Raw genomic sequence first — 20151 nt, 5'->3', positions numbered from 1 at the left:
TATACACTAATTTGAAGAAAATCTACTAATTGCATCAGCAAATATTCCTCTGCCATTGTTTCATTCCTAAAAGAAATGGAATTATGGTCAACTTGCAAGTGCTTGTAAAAAATGAAAACAAAATAAAACAGAGACCCAGGCTCTGAAGTAGTTATACAGTAGGTGTACGTAAGCCTTTGTAACTGCTGTTCCACTCCCTTCTGATTGCAGTGACAGCCATAATGAATGACATTGTTCTGGGAGTAACACTATATTCAGCCAGCTAGGGATTTCTGGTTTTAATGGACATGCTACAGTTGGACATACTAAAAATGAACAATTCTTCAAAAAGTACAGTCAGGAGTTTCTTGCTCTCTGTCCTACTGTTTGAACTACAAACCCCAGAAGCTTTTCCAAGACATGGTAAAGTTGAAACCAACCTACACTTTGGTAGCACATGTTCATCATCTGAACTAACCCTGAGGTTTTAACCTTGTAATTTTTTTCCATTCCACACATAGCTATACATAGAACAGTTTGTGGACATGCAGAAGTTCACTAAAATGTCTATAAAGTTCTAGTAGAACAATGGAAAGACTATATCTCCATATCCATATCTTGCAAATTTTTCAGACATGAAACCTCCAAAAGGTGTCTTTGGCCAATATTACAGTACTCAAGGTTCCCAGACACTGTGGGCAGACAAGGACTACAACTGCAGGAGAGCTGCCCTGCTTTGCTTAATTCATGCAGCTGAATAAAGACCAAGTCAGATGGATATTAATACCTCTTAAATGCATTCAATTTTCAGCTGGAAAAGACTACCTAAACCCTTTGCAGTTTTCATTTCTTCTTCAAGGTTAAGCCAACTGTACAGCATTGTACAAATCTACAAGAATTAACACAGCATTTTGCATGTCCTTCCATGTTGTTCCATTTCTATCTTAATTTCGCACTGAGAAGGTATAGTTAAGTTTGCTCCCTACAGAAAAATTGACAATGTTCAATACATTAGACTTCCCAATGTTTCACTAGCAAATCGCACTGTAAATAGAAGCATCCATAACATTTCATGGAACAAGGGTTTTCCAGTGCTTTATAAAAGTCTTAAGGGACTTTCTGTTAAGACTGTTTAAATTTCAGAATAAGGCAACACTAAAAGCCAGAGCAGAATCTTAGAAGGGTATTCAGGTAGTGCATCAGTGTAGAACTGTAAGAATGACAACATAACTTCCATTATCTGTTTTTACCAACACAGTAATTTATACTGGTGAGTCTATCAAACTCTCACATTCAAGCATAAACCAAATACCATATGGCTGAACATAACAATTTTCTCAGAGACTTCCATTTTTAACAGGATCACATGTGCTGCCCAAACTATTAAATCACTGGGTAAATTATTCCAGCTTTTAAATAATTTGAATTCCTTAAACTCTGCTTTGGACACGAAACATGGAATACTTACAAGAACAGCATATTTCTAAGTTACTTTGTTGGAAATTCAGGTCACTGGTAATTTTACTGTATCTAAAAATTAAGATTTGCTGATGAAAGGAATTTCCAACACATGGAGTTTCAGCAAAAGGGTCTTTGATATTAAGATATAATGAGTTAGGTTGCACAATTCCTCAGCAGAAACATGGACTCAATTTTCAATTTGTACCTAAATGGACCATGCCAAACTTCTTTGTTCATGGCTAAACACCCTTTTGAGAAGATGAAAGGTCAAGGATGTCTTCACATATAACTTGTAACTCCAGAAAATGTTGAAAAAATGAACTTTCAAGTATTTTGAAGTTTGCTTCCCCTATTAATTTTATCCAATTTATACAACTTTTGAAACATGTAGTGATTGAAATACAAATACGGAATGCCTACCTTATCCACATTCATTCTTTTAAATGATGCCTGCAGAAGTTTGAAGTTGTGAATGTACTCATGCTCCAGCTTTGCTTGAAACTTTACTTTCTTCAAGCTAATGCACCCTGGGAACAACATGTCCATGAACTGGCAGTAAGCTGCTCCTACAACAAGAGAATGCATTGACATTAATCCAGATGCACCCAGCTAAGACCAAATGGTGTTTAATGTCATTAGCAGAAAGCATGAGCAGAAAGCAACAGTGCTGAAAAGTCCCTGCTGTAATTCAACCTAACACTATGCACCCAAGATCTCCTTATCTAATGTATACCGAGCAGTGTGACATATTAAAGTCGTTCTTTTCCACTCAATCTGAACACACGATGCCCTGTTGTGTAGCATCTGAGGAATCACCATGACTAACACAAAGTAAAATGGATGTTCTTGGGAGTCACTATACGCAGCAGGATTGTCCATACAATGAGAAGATCACAGTGAAAATGAGAATCTCTTAATAAGCTTCCTCAGTCCTCACAGTCCCCTATATTCAAACAAGCCAAGGTCATCTTTCTTCTGGGACTTGTAGCCAAATGCCAACCAAGTCCAAGGCAATCATTTAAGATTATATCAAACCATGATTTAAAAAATATTAACTGCAAAGTTCCAGGTTGTTAAAACATACTAGCCAGTTGCCACCCCTCTAAAACGAATACCCCTACTGATTTTCATCCCCTGAGATAAGCATCTAAATAAGCCGACTTTAACATAGCCCACCCATAGATTACAAAGCTGGGCTGCCAGCTTTAGCTCTCACTCAAAACAGTAAGGTTTCTAAGTTCAACTTTGAGAATGCTCTCAACTCACATACTAGAGGGTAGGCATGTGTATGTATAATTAAACCTGCACACAGCAGCAAGTATATGGAAAAATTTCTAACCAGCATACTGAGTACAGCTAATAAAGACAGCATTTCTTGTATGGGTGTTTCCTCCTACAGCATCCTGCTACTGTCATTTGCTAAGTAAGTCTAATGTTGACACACTCCAGTGTTTAGAAATCAAGGATGAAAACGTTTGAGGAAATCAGAGGAAAAACAATTTCTGTTCTTCTTCAGAAGAGTTTTCTACAAAATGCTTTATACTCAGCAAAGATTCAGGAAGCTTCACTTCTGGAGTAGAGGGCTGTAGAGGATCCAGCTCCTGTGCTTGAGCATACAGGGCAGGGAAATGACTGCCCCATTACCCCTGACAAGTTCAATTTCACTTCTACAAAAAGGACTGTTGTGCATTTAGTGTAGATCAGTTTTGACAAACAAGTGTCCAGATCTCACCTAACAGTTCAGCCCAGTATCAACAACGACTTTTATCAAAAAACAATTCTGAGTGTTCACACAGAAACCAAATTAACAAAGCAGACACCTGGCTTGCCCAGTTTTACAGGAGAGCCAACAATAACTTGAACTTTAAGTCATTTTTCTCCACTATGCATATGTTTTGACAGGACCAACTTTAAGCATGAGATAGTTCTCATCCTCTGTATTCAGTCAGCCATCATATGAAGAGTTACAGAGCTCACAACTTCCCAAAGAGAGGCAGAGTTTAAGAGTAGGGTCCAAAAATGTTCTCAAAACTACCGATACAAATTTTGCTAAGGGACTTACCAAGATCAAGCTTTAGTGCTAAAAACTACTGCCATTAAAAAAAAAAAAAAATCTCTTCACATTGCCTAGGTTTTTGGGGAAAATGGTTATTAAAAAATCTGATTTTCCAAGGACACCTTGTGCTTAGCTGTTTGCAGTGGTCCTAATATGATTAGAAATCAAAGTAAAACATTCCCCAAAGGAAAATGAGCCTTCCGGCAAGTTACAAGCATCAGACAATAAATTTGCATCTTCTTATTGAAAACTATATAAACACAATTATTAATTCAGAACTCATCCTTAGCGAGAGAACTGGTAAATACATGGCAATGGAAAAATTACATTACAATTAAAAGCACAGATATACAGATAAAGCATGGCTCAATTACACTTATTACTGTTTAATTTAATGGAAAAGGATTATTATGCAATCATTTAAGGTTATAAATTGAATTTGTTCCTAACTCTGTACTTTCATCCTCCCCATACCCCAATTATAAGCTTTACTCTGATATCTAAGTAATTGCCTGGAGGCCTTAAAAATGCACTGCACAACCTTTCATCTAGATCCTTTTAGAAAACTAGAAGCCCAAAGTGTTCACATGAGATTTTTCTCCTTCTGCTGGTAATGCAAATTCCTTCTGCATGCCTTTAGATAGTCTCTCCAGTTACGGTATTTCCTTGTGTTTTCTTCCCATCATGCTGGCAGTCGCTTCTGTGCCTTTGCCAGCCAGGAGGTGGTCCTGGGTCTGCACAACACTCAAGGGCAGAAAACACTGGACAGCATCCACATGGCAACACAGACCTGTTCTCTGACACAACACTGCAGCAGCTGGCTGCTGGGTTGTTTCCCCAACAGGAGGATTTTATTACATTGGCAAACACAATTCATTAAAACGCTCCTTCCTGAAGAGCAGGGCAACACACCAACATGGACTGAACTAAACACTAAACTACAAAGAGAGGAAATTCTTCGTGACTCCAAAAAGGCACAGACCTGCCTACCACAGCAACAGGAGAAAGTAAAATATCGTTACAGTCAGCTGGAACTACCTGATTTTGGGCATGGAGGTTATGTATGTATTTAATATTATATAGGCATTTATTTATAATTAAAATTTTACTCCCTAAAGCTTGTAGCTGTCTGATTGCATTTAAATGGGAAACATCAGCACAACAGAATGGGGACGCTACTTTCTACACTGCCCACTGCTGAGATTTCCTTGAGGCAGCAGAAAGAGCAGCCCTACTTAAGTGATGCAAGATTGTAAGGCATTTACCCTACAGACAGAGTGTGTTTGTGTAGCCCTCTGCATATGGGACACCACCTCAGGCCTATCCAATTTACTATACAACTGACGTTTCAAGGCAGGTGCATGAGAAAAGAATATTTGTAATGGAATACAAAGAAAACGACAGTAGAGACATTATGGCTTGTGACATACCTCTTGCATAATTTATACAAACAAAAGGATTATGCTACTATATTCATTCAATATTAAAAAACTTCCCTACATTTTCTGGGAAAAAAAATAAAACCCCCCCCCCCCACCCCCCCCCCCCCCACAAAAAAAAAAAAAAAAAAAACCAAACCCAAATCCCCTAAACCTTAGCAAATCTGTACAGAGAAGCTGAAAACACATTACCTGCCCAGAATGGCTCTCACAGTAAATCTATCTCTGTGACCAAAAAACTTTTATATGCATGAACATGCACATACATACAAACAGGAATAATTTAACATCTACTCAAATGAAAGATGAAAACTACAGCTGGAGGCACTACAGAAAAGGGATCAACAGTAAAAACCTATTATCCATTATTAGCTAACAAGCAATTTAGAATCACGGCTAAAAGTCCTTTTGCGTTTTGATCTAGAATATTGATGCAGCCATTATTTACAGAAGATATTCACAGGCCAGACCAAAACAAGCCTGCAAACACCGCTGTGCTGAAACCCCCCCCAAGCAGTCGCTATTTTTAGCCCCATTAGTGAGCAGAAAGAGCCCTGCAGCATCACAGGCTTTGCAGGTGTTTGCAGGGCATCCCCGGCTCTGGGCAGAGCAGGCAGCAAGTGGAGGGAGGGGATGGTATCCAGGCAGCTGCCAGAGGAGGTGAAGGGATGCTGGGGGAGAATTCAGATACAAAAGAACAAACTGAGAATTGCAAAGGTGGTTATTTAAAGCTATTAAACTTCCAGAATTTTGCCACATACAGTGGTAAAGCTGAAAATTACTAACAAGTCTATAAAAGCAGAATATTTTACAGCATTTTCAGAGTTGTAGATAATCTTTCACCAGTCCCTTGCAGTAAGCAATGCTGAACTAATTTTAGCTTTAGTCCTATACTTCTTTTTCCCTGCTTCTATGTTACTTTCCCAGACTGTCCACACTGGCTTAATATGCTCTGAAGCACACGTACTCTACATCATTATAGATTTCTGATTTTTCTCCTCTCTCCTCAACCATCTGGAGGTTGACGAATCCATAAACAAAAGAAGTATTTTCTTGATAATTAAAAATACTTCTGCTTCTGACTATTTAAAGAAAAAAGAAATTAAAGGAGGTAACAATGAAGACAGGAGAGTCCTATTTGCAACAAATTTTTACTGCTCAGTAAACCTCTGATCTGAAACCAAGATTACACCCTTGATTTTCTTTAGCATTGATGTTTATATATTTATAAATGAAAAAAATTATTTGCAAACTAACTGCTTTTAATATACTATAGTTAGAACTTATTATGCCAATAAATATTTAGTAGAAACAATAAAATATAAGCTTAGGTATTGCCAATATGTGTGTGCCCTATACAAGTTAGGCCAATCCTTCACATCTAATGTGAAAAGACTATGTCCCTCCCAGCTCTTCCCTGCAGTGTGTGGGAGCAAGATCCCAGAAAGTCATATAAAACCACACTGGCCAATACGGAACTCAAAGGGCTCATGAAAAGACAGGGTTTGGCTGGGGCAGGGGTGGGGCAGCTTTATTTTAATTCTGATACTGCAATCACAGCAAATAGAGCTGAGTTCTACACTAGAAATTTGGTATAAATGTTTATTATGAATTTTGTTCTAAAATTACATACAATTCAAGTTTAAACCTTTTAACCAGGCCTAAGTTTGATTTTTTTTTTTATACTCAGTTTTTAAAAAATCCCATTTGGGGAAAAAGGCTGACTGTACCTTTTAGTGTAATTCATTATGTTTGTTCATTTGCTTTAATGAAATATTTTTCAGATACTGTAAAACATACATCCAGTCATGTTAGATACAAATCCCTTCAAACTATTCATTCCCTCCAAAGCTACAACCACCTGACCATGCATTTGGAAAATACGGGATGATTTGTATGTGTATTACTCATCAGTACTTCAGTTCACTATGGTTGCTAACGCTGAGGGGAAACTGTACACGCCCGTATTTCTGTTGCTGAGACTACAACAACAACAACAATAAAAAAAAAAAAGGCTGTGACTTGCAAGGAGCATATGTGACCTACTAGTTTTGATAAGAAAGGGGGAAAAAAACCCCACAAATGCCAGCAATCACTGTTTACAGTACAGCAGCACTTAGGCTTGTCTTCTACCTCAGGCTTTCTAGAATTGCTTCCTTGGGAGAGACATTAAGGCAAGCACACAGCAGGAGGTTTCTGACTTATCAGATTTTCCTTTAGATTCCAAATATGGGTGTTCTGTTATGCCACACAAAGTTTTTTTTAAAAGAATGGGCAATGAAGGTTGTGAAGGGTCTGCAGCACAAGTCTTATGAAGATACTGAGGCTGAGGAAGGGAGCTGGGGTTGTTTAGCCTGGAGAAAAGGAGGCTCAGAGGGGACCTCATGGCCCTGTACAACTACTTGAAAGGAGACTATAGCAAGGGGGGGGGCCAGTGTTTTTTTCCCACATAATAGGACAAAAGGAAACAGCCTCAAGTTATGGTAGGGGAGGTTTAGATTGGATATTAGAAAAAAAGTTCTTCACAGAAAGCGTAGTCAAGCATTGGAACAAGCTTCCCAGGGAAGCAGTGGAGTCACCATCCCTGGAGGTATTAAAAAAACGTGCAGATGTGGCTCTTAGTGACATGGTTTAGTAGTGGACTTGTAGGGCTGGGTTAGCTATTGGACTCTATGATCTTAAAGGTTTTTTCCAACCTAAATGCTTTATGATTCTGTCTGTGAGCATAAAGCTGTGTTACATACAGGCACATCTTTAAGAAATGGCACAATTTGTGCTGAGCACTCCACTGGAGACCATGGTCTTCAAACTCCTATTTGCAATTCCAGCAGCACCTATATGACCTAGAATATAGGTCTCTTTCTCCAATTAACTGCTCCTCGCCCGCCCCCGAGCCCCAATTTAAGAAGTTTCAGCCCACATCAATCTGCCACCTACTTAGCTGTAGAGAAGCAAGCATTTATGGGTTTATGCATCAATCAAGACACACTGGCCTAGCTTCACTCTTCCCAGCAACAATCTTGGGAGGGAACTTAAAAAACCCTAAAATAGATGCAGATTAGAGTGCAGCCCTGTACTCCTGCTTACAGTTGTCTGAGCACAGTTGCCCCAATGAGGGCAGAGCAAGTGCCTGCAAACAGATGGGAGTTTCCAAAAGCAGAGCTGGTACCACAGAAAACAGTCTACAAGAACTACGCACCTCCTATCCGCCTTATCAACAGCCACTGAGACACGTTCACCTAAATGACATCTGCTTTCAAAAGCCCTTTTCCACACAGGTGGGGTGTGAGTGTGACATAATGCAGAATATCCAGAGATCATCCTAAATAATGGATACTGGAGGGAGGTTTCCCCTGTATTAATTTGTGTTCTCTTTAAACATGTAAATCATTAAGCTGCTCATAAATTATACACAGCAGAATTTTTAATACTTAAATTTTTGGCAATAATTTATTTTGGGATTCATTAATTTTTAAATAGGAAGATCAGAACAATTTCAGAAAACACAGTTTCCATTTAACTTAAAATAGCTGCATAACTCATCATGCCTTAAAAAAGTAGCACACAAAATCTAACAAGCTCTTCAAACCAGAGGGAAATCAAGCAACTGACTGCAAGTGAGAGCTATGAGTAATTAAATAATAATTTTTAAAAAGTAAAAACCTTGTTCAAGTTCTATTCCTCCTGAATTTTTAATGAGTGACATTTAAAAAAATAAATTATTGGCTGAAAATCATGATACTGCTTTGCAAGCTTCCTCAGAAAGTTTTGGAAATAATTTAAATCCAATCATTAACATCCATTGTATCCCTCTAATACTAAACATCATATGGAATACATTAGAGAGTCATTGATGCTGAGTATGCTCTGTGTTGCATGACCTCAGGACAACATACCAGTTCCTTGAAACATGGCTTGGTTACAGAGTGCAAATGGGATCAAGCCATGTGTTAATCGTGTTCCCAAGTTGCTCTAGAGACCCAGCCTTTTCAAGGCTGCAAACTGGGAAAAAAAACAAAACCACCAACGTTGAAACATGCTTTGCCTTCTCAGGCACACCTAGCACGCTGGTGCTGTAGAGAATCATGCTGGCACTAAATGCTCCAACAAAGTCCTATAATGCAGATTTTAGTAAGAGACGTAGGAAGTTACAGGTTAATGGAGGTACTGAGCAAAATACACCTTCTAAGACATGAAACCACAAATCCTATGCAGCAAACCCACAGAATACACCACGCCTGCGTGTGTGTATATATGCACAAACGATTTGAAGAAACAGCCCTTCTCACCGTCTCTCTGCCTGTACCTTCTCCAGCTACCTCAGCCCTGCTCAGAAAGATCTTACTTGTGTGGAGAAGAGAAGAGCCAGCTCTCATGGAGTGCTCCTCAGGAAGCAGCATTCCTGGCATGCCACTCCCTGCTGCTGCTGAGGGTCCCAAGGCTGAGACTGCTGGAGGCACAACGGTCACTTCACAAATGGATGCTGCCCTGCCTAGGGGCTGGTGTGCAGCCCCATGGCTCAGAGCCCCTGTACTCAGTCCCCAGGAGCAGAACACCATGGATACCCTCCACAAGCCAGGGACAACCTCCTCCCTTGCACAGCACCAGTTACAAAGGACAACAGCCCGCAGAGGCTGCGATCAAGTTCTCCCCCAAATCCCGAGCCAGAGAGGCAATACAAAGTCAAAGAACAACATCTGTCCTATCATCACACTGCCTGCTTTCCTCTGACACCAGGGTGGTGGAGGAATGTATGTATAAAGGGTCTAAATAGTATGTATAATGTACGTAATGTAAATTATCTAAAATCTAAACGTATGTATAAAGGGTCTAAATAGTTCCACAGCAGGAATGCAAACTGAGATACAGGACAAGTGAGAGCAGTCACCACATGAAAAACTCCCTGTTGGCAACACCCAGGACATCTGTAGAGAAAGCATCCCAGTCTTAAATCTGAAAATGCCAAACCACATGCTTGCTTTATAATACGGTCATTTATTAAAAGCACAGAAAAAAACAACCTCACATTTAATCCTTTATCCTTGCATCCAAATCCTCAAAGACAGAAGGTCTGTATGCACTGAGGGCCAGACAATTTGCAAGTTTATAATTCTACTGAGGATTTTCAAATGCAGTGAGGGAGGAGAGTCTATGTCTCCTTAACCTCAAAGGATCACACAAGTATAGCTAAGACAAAAATTATACCTTGCTTCAGGCTGCATTTTCCTTTCTACACACATTTACCATTTCTAGCTTCCTTGCTCGTTATATAGCTTGTATACATTGTGTTGATTCTTTTTAATTCATATGCAAGCCCTCTACAGTCTCCTGCCTGACTCTTATTTTGAATATACTCTCGTGTAGCACTCTAACAGTCATGAAAAGCCCTGTAACACATTCACTTGGTATCCCCTGTAGATGAAAAACAGCCTTACTAAAGAAAATTCAGTTATAAGTTGTTTAGTCAGAATTCTTTTTAAGAAGCCACTGTGTATTCATCACAGAAATAGCATGACTCCAAAGAAACAAGCAGTGTCATAATTCATATGAAATGCCCATTCCCCAAGCCTATGGGTTTTGCACACAGGATTCTACATTAAATCCACTCAGTTGTTCTCTATTATTTTTCATTGATGTATCAAACTAAATGCTCCCAAGTCTAATGCCAGTCTAAAGGCAATGCACTATGCCATCAATTAAAACCACAGTTTATAAATTTCATGTTCAGGTTAAACAACCTTCCAAGAAGCCAAACCCAGAGACCAGAAACTGACAATGTGACACTCACATAAAGGAAAGAGAATTGCATTACTTTGAGATGCTCAGAGGGATTTTATCCATTTAGTTGTCAAAACTAAATTACCAGAGGAACTCCAGACTAAATTTAGACTCTCCAGGGCTGCACCCATCCATAACCTGGCTTTTTTGGCACATCACTACCACAGCAGGCATTCAGAAAGCTCAGGGGACACTGTACTTCGCTTGGCCTACTTAGGAGAGACAAAAACCACATCTAAGACTCCCAAAGAATACAAATACTTTATGACTAAGCCAGCTATTCCTTTGCCGCTCCTTATCCAAACAGCTCTGTTCCTATAAAGCCTATAGTAAAGCCAGAATGTCACATTATTCCTTCTTGCTTAAGCTCAGAATGTCAAAAATTATTGATAAATGCAGGCACCATAAGGTCTTACAGACAGGTGCTGAACACAGGCGTATGCCATATCCAGGTTGCTCATATCTCCTAAAAGTAACACCTTTGAGCTTTTAATTCAGATATAGCACCCGCCCACCTTCCCTCTCCCACCTTTTCTGGCCTTGCACTTAGCTTTTGCTGGCATTTTGACTGCTCCTTATTAACAAAAATGAACAATAATTGAATAGTCATAAAACAGCATGACTAATCTTAATGCTTTTTCTAAAAGAAGAAGAAAATGTCCATACAATTTTACAGTAGGTTATAAAAATTTAGTTACAGCAGCTCTGCAGCTCCCTATTAATGCTGTGAAATGCTTCATAGTTGTAAAGAGTTTCCCACATATTCCTTCTCTTTGAAGTCCTGGAGAAATGCTCATATTTTATGGAAACCAACATTCATCTGCTTGAAAGCTGCCAATGATTCAAGGAACATCAGCCAAAGAACGCCAGAATGAATGAGTTAGATTGGCCATTCTCAAACTGCAGTGCATACAATGCTTGCTAGTGCTCTGGCTGTTAGTTGGCTGGTCATTTCTGCTACGGTTCCCTTAGTTTCCCTCCTGCAAACTGTACTAGAAATATGCTAAATAAAATCCATCTATATTAAATAAGCTGCTTTGAGTTTACACAGTAAACTATATGAAATGCAGAAAAATTCCTAAAGCCTCTTGCTCATCTGTCTTCAATCCCTACACATGCATGCCTTGCACATGAGAAACGGACTACGCAGTCTCAAGGGGAAAGGACTTAGTCTTAAGACTACTGTGCTCTAGTGTCTGCAATAATCTATCAGTGTTTAGATTCGTCCGTTCAGAGAGTAAAGTCCTCTGGAACACAGGAAGGACTGTTCTGGAATGCTTCTTTAGATAAGGCACTACTAAAGCTCCTTCTGGACTGTAAAGAGCATCAATGCAAAAACAGGAATGTGTAAGTATCAAGACTGACTATCAAACCAAAATGGAGAAATTCAAATTAACAGCTTTCACCTGTTAAGAATGTAAAAGCATCAGGTAACAACAGCAATCAATACAATCTAGGAAATTCTAAAGGAAGACAAGGTTTAATTTTATACAGAATGGAGTAAGAGCTGTAATGAGACAACCCTTTTTTTAGTTTTTCCCTTGTGATGTGTCCCAAAATCCTCACTGGAGGTCACAAAAAAAGTTGTATAAGAAGCTGTGTAATGAAATGGGACAGTGGATTTGTGACAGTTCCCATGCTTGCCTGCCCCACCCAGCTGAAGTCTCTCAATCTTATCTTCTTACATAATTTTAACTCATTGTATTCTGTTTAATAAAAATTTTCTTAGATCACTTCTCCCCTATTTTGAGAAACGGTTTTGGTGGGGGTTTCTTTATCTTGGTTTTTGGTTTTTTTTGTTTGTTTTGTTGGGGTGTGGGGGAGATTTTTTTGGATTTTTTTTTTGAAAGCCCACACACATTTAACTTGACTGAGAACTCACTTCAAAAGCTTCCTTTCAACTATTTATGAGCATTTAAACAGCTACACAGGAACAAGTCAATAACTTGTCTACTATGCTTCCTGTTTCAAACAATGGGAAACATCGAGTATTTTGGGATGCAAACGTCCATTTTCTTGTATCTATCTCCTTAAGTGTGTGCATGCCTATGTTTATATTTATCTATCTATATATAGCTACTCCCACATTTACATGCAGTTGCACACACATCCCTGTGTGAATATTGTCTCTATATAAAATTCACCAAAATAAAATACTTAGGCTAACTTCCGGACATGTAAATATAGCAGCAGCTAAAAATAACACTTCAGTTTCAAGTTTAATAACGGTTAAAAAGATTATTTGCGATTATGTCTTTTGTTGTTCAGTTTATATCAGTTACCTACATGCACTTTAACCTGCACTTTTTCAACCTCAATTTTATGGCTGGTGTGCAAGGCTGCAAGCATGGAACCCTACTTCTGCAGCTGTGAATTGTTTTTCTACATTTTGAAGAATAGGCTGCGAGAGTATCAACCTCAAAGGATTATCTGTACCTTTCAGGGAACATCTCTGAGACAAAATTTACTCAGAATGGTAGGTAAATTCAAATATATGAATATAAGACCCTGTTTATGCATTTCACCTGGACCAGGAAATAGTCGAAATGTAGCAATGTGGTTCCTCTTCCATGTACTTAGAGCATTCTCTTCATAAGTAAGATATTCCCAGCAGATTAGTTGTCTGGAAGTAGCAATCTGAGTTAGATCTCCTCCAACACAAGAAACTTCAAATTTAAAAATCACAGTAGGGAATCAGAAAAAAATAATTCCCCAGGGGCATGTGTATTCTCAGTGAAACATCAGCCTTTGTCTCTGTCATTTCTAGCCATCATCTAATTACAGACCCTGTTGTTTAACACCTATCTTGTAGTTGCCACTCTGATTAACCAAATTGTCCAAAGTATTCAAGCCATTAGCCCCTTTTTATGGGCTCATTACCAAATATACTTACAACAAGAATTCAAGTGTATTTAAAGAGAAACAGGCAGATGTTCTTGATGAAGTTCTAAAGCCCTCACAGCAGCTAGAGGCTCATTTCCACAAATCCATGTTTTCCCTCAGTCATACTTGTGCTCTTTTCCTGCACACATAAGCAGGGATTTTAGGAACCTCACCAGGAAGGAAAAGGAGCTGGAGAATTTTGTTCATCTGGGGTGTTGGCTCTCATTTATCTCTTTCTCAGTTATGTCCACTCTCCATTTGGAAAGATACCACCCCAGTAGCTTTAAAACACAAAAGCTTATCACTGTATTCTTTTCTTGCTTAGCCAACCTTTTTATTACTTTTATGTATCTTTTGCTACATTTGTCCCATTCACCTCTGCCTTTGTTATGCTTTCCCAAGGCACCTTATCTTTCTGCAATTAACACAAACGCAAAAATGCTTCCTTCGCACATACATTAGTCTCTTTCCTCAAAGTAACTGGTTTATGTCAAAGTTAAACGTTATCTATTTTCAACAAATCAGACTTTTAAAGAGGTTTTAAAATAAACACTTGTAGAGCATACTGTGCTTTCTTACCTGAACAGAGTTGTTCAACTTTTGTGTAGTTTAAAGCTAATATATCATTAACCCATGCGATGATGTCATGTCTGCTCATAGTCTCTTGGGTTATAGAGGTAGAGTACACGTTGACCGCCATTCCCCAACTAGAAAAAAAAAAAAATTTGACATTTTCATAATTGTTTTCTGAATACAAAGAATATACGTTTCCAGTTCAAACAAGGGACAGAAAAGGTGCAACACTCACAACTCTCTCTTATTTATTGAGAGAGTAGGCTTAATTTTTATTCTTGAATGATATTTAACCTCTTCAATGTCCTCTTGGAATCTATGACCATATTTCTCTAGCTGACACTGTGAACTTAAAGAACATACAAACCTACAGTACTCTGCTTCATGCTAGTAAGGTAGAAAAAAAAAGAATCATACCTAGATAAAGACACACAGACAGGATCAGAGATCTGAGATTTCGTAACAGCGCTGCATGAATGCAGTGATCTGACCTCTTGTCAATTTTTTGCCCCTGCAGGACAATCAGGCTGCCTAAACCAATATTTAATTTTCAGATAAATTCTAGATGATGCAGCTGTTCTATTTACTGGAACATTGATTTCTTACTGGGACAGGGGCCTTTTACATAATTAATACAGTCACAGAGTGAATACTAGACAATCTTTGTTATCAATTTACCAGCTTCTATCCTGAAAGTAACTGAGACTTGCACCCCCAACTGTCTGGTAGGAAAGCTACCATGGAGCCCAACTCCTCTAAAACATTAAGAACATTCCCTCTCAGCTTAAACCCATTTGTTCTTCTGCCAACATTATCCTCCAGCTTTAATGGCTTTCTCCTCCCCAGAGTGGATTTCCTAATGTGTTAGGGACAGCACTCAGAGTCTGTCCCAATGCCCAGGTAGTCTAGATTAAACAAATCAATTTGAGTCTCTTATATCAAGTCCGACATTCACTGACTGGCATTGCCAGCAGTCCTCCTTGAACAGACAGTTTCAAACTGTGCTGAGATAACATTTCACCGAGACCTTGGAAAATGGTACTCTGTGCTCAAAGTTTTCACAGCTAGATCATCTTACATAGATTCTTCTAGTTAGCTAAGGTCCTTTCCTGCAAGTAGGTAATTCATAGTAGCTTTATCATCAGTTCCCAAGTACACAGACTAGAAATGCATACTACTGAACTTTATTCCTTGTTATCCTATCCCAGTCACATCTTTCTGTTCTGAGACATTGCTGAGATAAAAGATGAGCATGTTCAAGTTCATCTCATCAACAGTTTCAAAGAATGGAATCATGATCATTCATAAAGAGAGTAAATAATGTTCCCATGAGTAATGGACATCAGAAAGTCCACTAGGAACAATCTGAGCATGAGGTGCGTCAGAAACATTCAAACAGTCGAACCTGAACAACTATTCTTAGCAAGAACATTATTCTTGGTTTGGCGGAGACTGCACATCTCCATTTCTAGTGACATCTATAGTAACACCTAACTGTCTAGCTTTGGTGTCAATCCTGCCACCTCAGCCTTGGACCTCAACTTTGCCTCTCAAAAGCAAGAGAGCAAGATCTCCTATGTAGGATTCAAAGTCTGCATGGACTATTTCCATTCAGAACTTGCAGAGATGCAACCCTTTGAAGCCTGAGAAACAATTCCGCAGGGAACACAAAGACTGCAACTTAACTCCACCCATAGTTAGGTGTGCTGGGGCAACCTGGATAAAATGTGTGGAAAAACCCACCAGCATGAAACTTGACTCAGTAACTTGTAAGTGTACAAGTACATAACACAGAGAATAAATTTAAATACAAGATTACAAAGTTCATAATGCAGGTCACTTTCTAGGAAACAAATCTCTGAAGGCTGTTAAATTGTTCCCATCTACTGAGGTTAAGATCTAAAACATAAAATCCTCAAATTTGCTTTATAGGGAAAGAGGGAAAAAAAAGGTGGGGGAAAAAAAAAAAGAGAGAAAATAGGGTCAAAAAATTCATGCTCCAATAGTCAGGCTAGTACTGCCAGAAATTCATTCATTTGGAACCAGGCTGCCTCTCTACCCACTTGTGTACAGGCACCTCTGAAGCATGGAAGAAATCAGCCTGTGCTCAGTCTGCTCGGTTCTTCCAGCGGGCTCCCAGATAGCACAGCCAATTTCATGAACACAGCCCTGCATTCACTGTAACAGTTAGCAAAGGTTGCTTTCTTGGCATGCACTAAGTGCTTGGATTGAACCAAGCGCTAGGAGCAAAGTTTTAAAACAGGGAGTGCCCTTTTACTCTTAAAAACTACACCATAATGGCTATTCAGCATCAGGATGGAAGGCACTGAGCAGGCAAACAGCACCTTTGACACTAATTGCATCTGAAGTCTGAAACGTCACTGTTAGCGTGGTTTTTACTTTATTATTTTTAGCCTTTTTAGATAGATAAGAAACTAACAGAAACATACTACCACTGCCACTACTAAACTAATATGTTAAATACTGTCTGTAAGATCAGCTGAAATAACAGCTTAATACTGAATTTAATATTCACTTAAGATTCAGAATAGTGAGCTTAATATTAAACCAACAGATTGATATGGAACAGTTCCACGCTATTCTAAAGAAGCTAAAGATATTTAGATGGTAACATTTGAAATAAAGTTACTCTGATCTGTAATTGCCACTACTTCATGAAAATTTTAATTGGCCTCTCGAGGCCAGGCAGAGCTCAGAACAACCATCAGCTACCAGTAGTGAAAGGGGAAAGTTTACTCTGTTAAAAAGATCAAGAAAATCCACACACAAGAAGGAAGCAGAACTTCCCTCATCACCCTTTTCCACACAGAACTGCAAAGACAGATACCCACCTTTCTGCAACCCACAGGGGACCAAACAACCTCCTCTACTGCAGTGCATGGGGGGGGGGGGGAACTCTACTGCAGGAAATTGTGAGTAAATGAATAACCTTGAGTTTTACAATGCTACCCTGAAGGATTACTGTAATACAACTTACATTGTGTCTGCAAATGAATTATTATAGTCTATTGGTCAAACAAAAGTTCAGGCTTTTTGTTAGAGCCAGTAGCTTCACATTTGTACACACAAGTATGCATGAGGGTGTATCAGTACCATTTTAAAGTCAAACAAAACTAATCAGAATTTTTGTTAAAAAAATTCAATAACATGCCATTGCCATTCATCCACCGTGACATGGTGACATACATCTGAATCTTCCACAGCCTTTTCTCTTGAAAGAGTTCACCCTGTCTTTGCATCTCCTGTTCCCTACCCTCCTACTGGTTATCTTCTAAATAAACAGCTGGGAAAGGTTTCCTGTACAGTAAGCATGTTCTAATTTGGTGGTCAGATACACACAGCTCCTCTTTGCCACACAGAGACCTCGAACAAAACAAAAAAAAATCAGAAAAAGAAAAAAAAGAACAAGCAGGTGTAGGTAGCACAGCCACCATGCTCAGAAACAGCCAAGAACCCCTGTGCTCGACATCTACAGCTGTGCTTGGGTTTTCTGCCTGACTTATTTCCCTGAGTGCTGAAGTACTTTGAAAAATGTGATGCAGTTTCAAAATGCAACAATAAGCATGTGCAAGGCGATGCAAGAGAACAGCTGGGCAGGCAGACACACAAGCCATACTCTGAACAGCCAAGTAGCTAACAACTTGATTTTATGTCCTAATATACTACTGCTTTCCAATAACATTATTTACATTTTCAACTTGTTAGGCTTCCTCTTGATTAGGCTGAAGGCTCTCAAGCATAGGCTTGCAATGAGGCTTATACAAGCCTGAAAACCGGCGTCTACCTGAGATCCTCCACCTTCCACAGATATGCCTGGTGATTCCATAGTAACTAAGAGCAGATGAGGATAGCACATCACACTCCCACTTCAGAGCGCACAAGTGGAGATTAAAATCCTCTGGCTTTTATAGCACTGCCTAGCCACAAAGGACTCTATCCTTTGCTTTACCTCAAGCCACAGGAGAGCCTTCACATATTAGTCCAACCATTTCATAAACACACTTCACACATGCACAACTACACACCACAACCTGAGTTCAGAGGATTAGCTAGGTGCTGAAAATCATGTATATGCTTAAGCAGTCAGAAATATACTGGCTCAGCATGTCCAATAGTAAACATTACACTCAAAGATCTATTAATTTTTTTAAGGCATTGCATGTAGCACCGAACATTCAGCTATTAGGCATTTTCCACTGCTCTTGCTACAGATAACTGCAGCTGTTACAAGGTGCTATCCAGCTGTTCCTAAGATCAGTTTTGCAAGAAGCATATTTACTTTATTTTTCCAGGGATAAACTAACAGTTGTTGACAGCAGAAGCTGTATTACAACAAACCATTAATAATGGCACCAGTAATAACAGCAAGACAGGAAGGACTACAGCAATGAACCTAATTCGTAATTGTAAAAACTCATCACACATGCCATCACCTCTGAACCTGCAAGGCCTTCGTGTTTTCATGGAATAGTCAAGGGAAGGGATCACTGCAGGTCATCTAGTCCAACCTCCCTGCTCAAGCAGGGCCACCTAGAGCCCGTTACTCAGAATTGTGTCCAGATGGCTTCTGATTATCTCCAGAGAAGGAGACTCCACAATTTCTCTGGGGAACTTGTTCCAGTCCTCAGTCACCCTCACAGTAAACAATTTCTTCCCCATGTTCAGGTGGAAGCTCCTGTGTTCCAGTTTCTGCCCAGTGCCTTTTGTTTAGTACAATGGTACAATATTAAGCTTTTAAATGCAGTGGAAAGTCTGTGTGACAGTACAAAGAGGAGCCTTCTGGAAGCTGGCACCTGATAGATACTGCCAGTAAAAAAAAAAGATCTCACACCAGAAATTACTGAAGCAGAAGATACAGCAGAAAAGCTAAGATGAAGCTGAGACTGCTGCAGCTGCTGTTCAAAAGGCTTTCTAGATTAAAGCTACTGCAAAACAAAAAAATCCCTGAAGGAGGAAACCTGCCAGACTCAAAGGCTAACTCCCTGAACAAGGAAAATTCATCCTTTTATAAATCATCTCGAAATGGCAACTCATTTGCTGGACCTTGCCTGTTTCTTTAACACTCACTGCACACAGCCTTAGCCATAGTCATTAGAGGCCAGTTATGCTTGAGGTTGTCTTTACTGAAAGGAGTCCTGAGGACAGAAAACCAACACAAAAAGCTCCCGTGCAATGCTGACAACACTATTCTTACTCTCCCTTTTGACTTACGCTGCACTTCGGCAGCAAATACCATGGCATCAGGGTGCTGCAATTGAAGTGATATGTGTAGCAAGCAACATAAAGCTCTATCTACTCAGAAACCAAATCAGATACAAGATTAATCAGAATGAGACACTGCCAAGGGGAGAGGGAGAAGAAAAGAAAAGAATCCTGTGGTTGTGATACTGCAAGAAAACCACACCTTTTAAGATGCTGAATGTCAAATCTCTTATGCACTGTTCCTGTGTTATTAAATAGCCCTGAAATGTTAAGAATATTTTTATTATCTGTATATCCCACTCAATTCTGAATGCCATTTTACATTTACCACATGGATCTGACTTGACCTAAAATGATTTGTGAAGCACTCTACAGAGTCTAGAGGAGACTGAGACAAATCATGTACATTTTGATTGCTTTAATATTGCAGGATTACCATTTAACACAGCCAACAGCATATTTTCTATTGTTCTCATTGAAGTTCCCTGTTTAAAAGCAAGTGAGAGTAGAGTAATAGAGATTTACTTTGATTGGATTAGGGCATTTTTAATTTTTGTTCTTTTAAATTAGAGCCTGCCTGCCAATGCTGTGATGTTCTGACCTAAATAAATGTCTATGATGGGTCTCAAGGACTGGTTTAGATCCCAATCTGAGTCACTCTTACAAAGTATGGTGGTAATTCTGGTTTGTGCTACATATGGCTTTAGAAAACTTTATCCCCCCCCCAAAAACCTTATTATCTGAGAGGCAGAAAAATAC

At 39.2% G+C, this 20151-nt stretch overlaps 1 protein-coding gene across 3 annotated transcripts in view; it reads right to left on the bottom strand.

The window, feature by feature from the left end:
* The window catches only part of MAPRE2 (microtubule associated protein RP/EB family member 2), a 101498-nt gene that overhangs the window by 24388 nt on the left and 56959 nt on the right, over positions 1–20151 (bottom strand). For 2 of the 3 annotated variants that reach the window (XM_027638947.1, XM_027638946.1), the window contains 2 exons: positions 14176–14303; positions 1861–2006 (listed from right to left, as the gene is read on the bottom strand). In XM_027638947.1, coding sequence (XP_027494748.1) covers positions 1861–2006; positions 14176–14296 — 267 coding nt within the window. In that variant the 5' untranslated portion in view covers positions 14297–14303. The remainder of the gene's footprint in view (positions 1–1860; positions 2007–14175; positions 14304–20151) is intronic. The other variant, XM_027638948.1, reaches the window with a different exon arrangement.

The sequence above is a fragment of the Corapipo altera genome, unplaced genomic scaffold, assembly GCF_003945725.1.
Source record: "Corapipo altera isolate COAL_440 unplaced genomic scaffold, ASM394572v1 49, whole genome shotgun sequence".
NCBI classification, from domain to species: domain Eukaryota; kingdom Metazoa; phylum Chordata; class Aves; order Passeriformes; family Pipridae; genus Corapipo; species Corapipo altera.
This window is presented reverse-complemented; position numbering and strand designations above follow the sequence as displayed.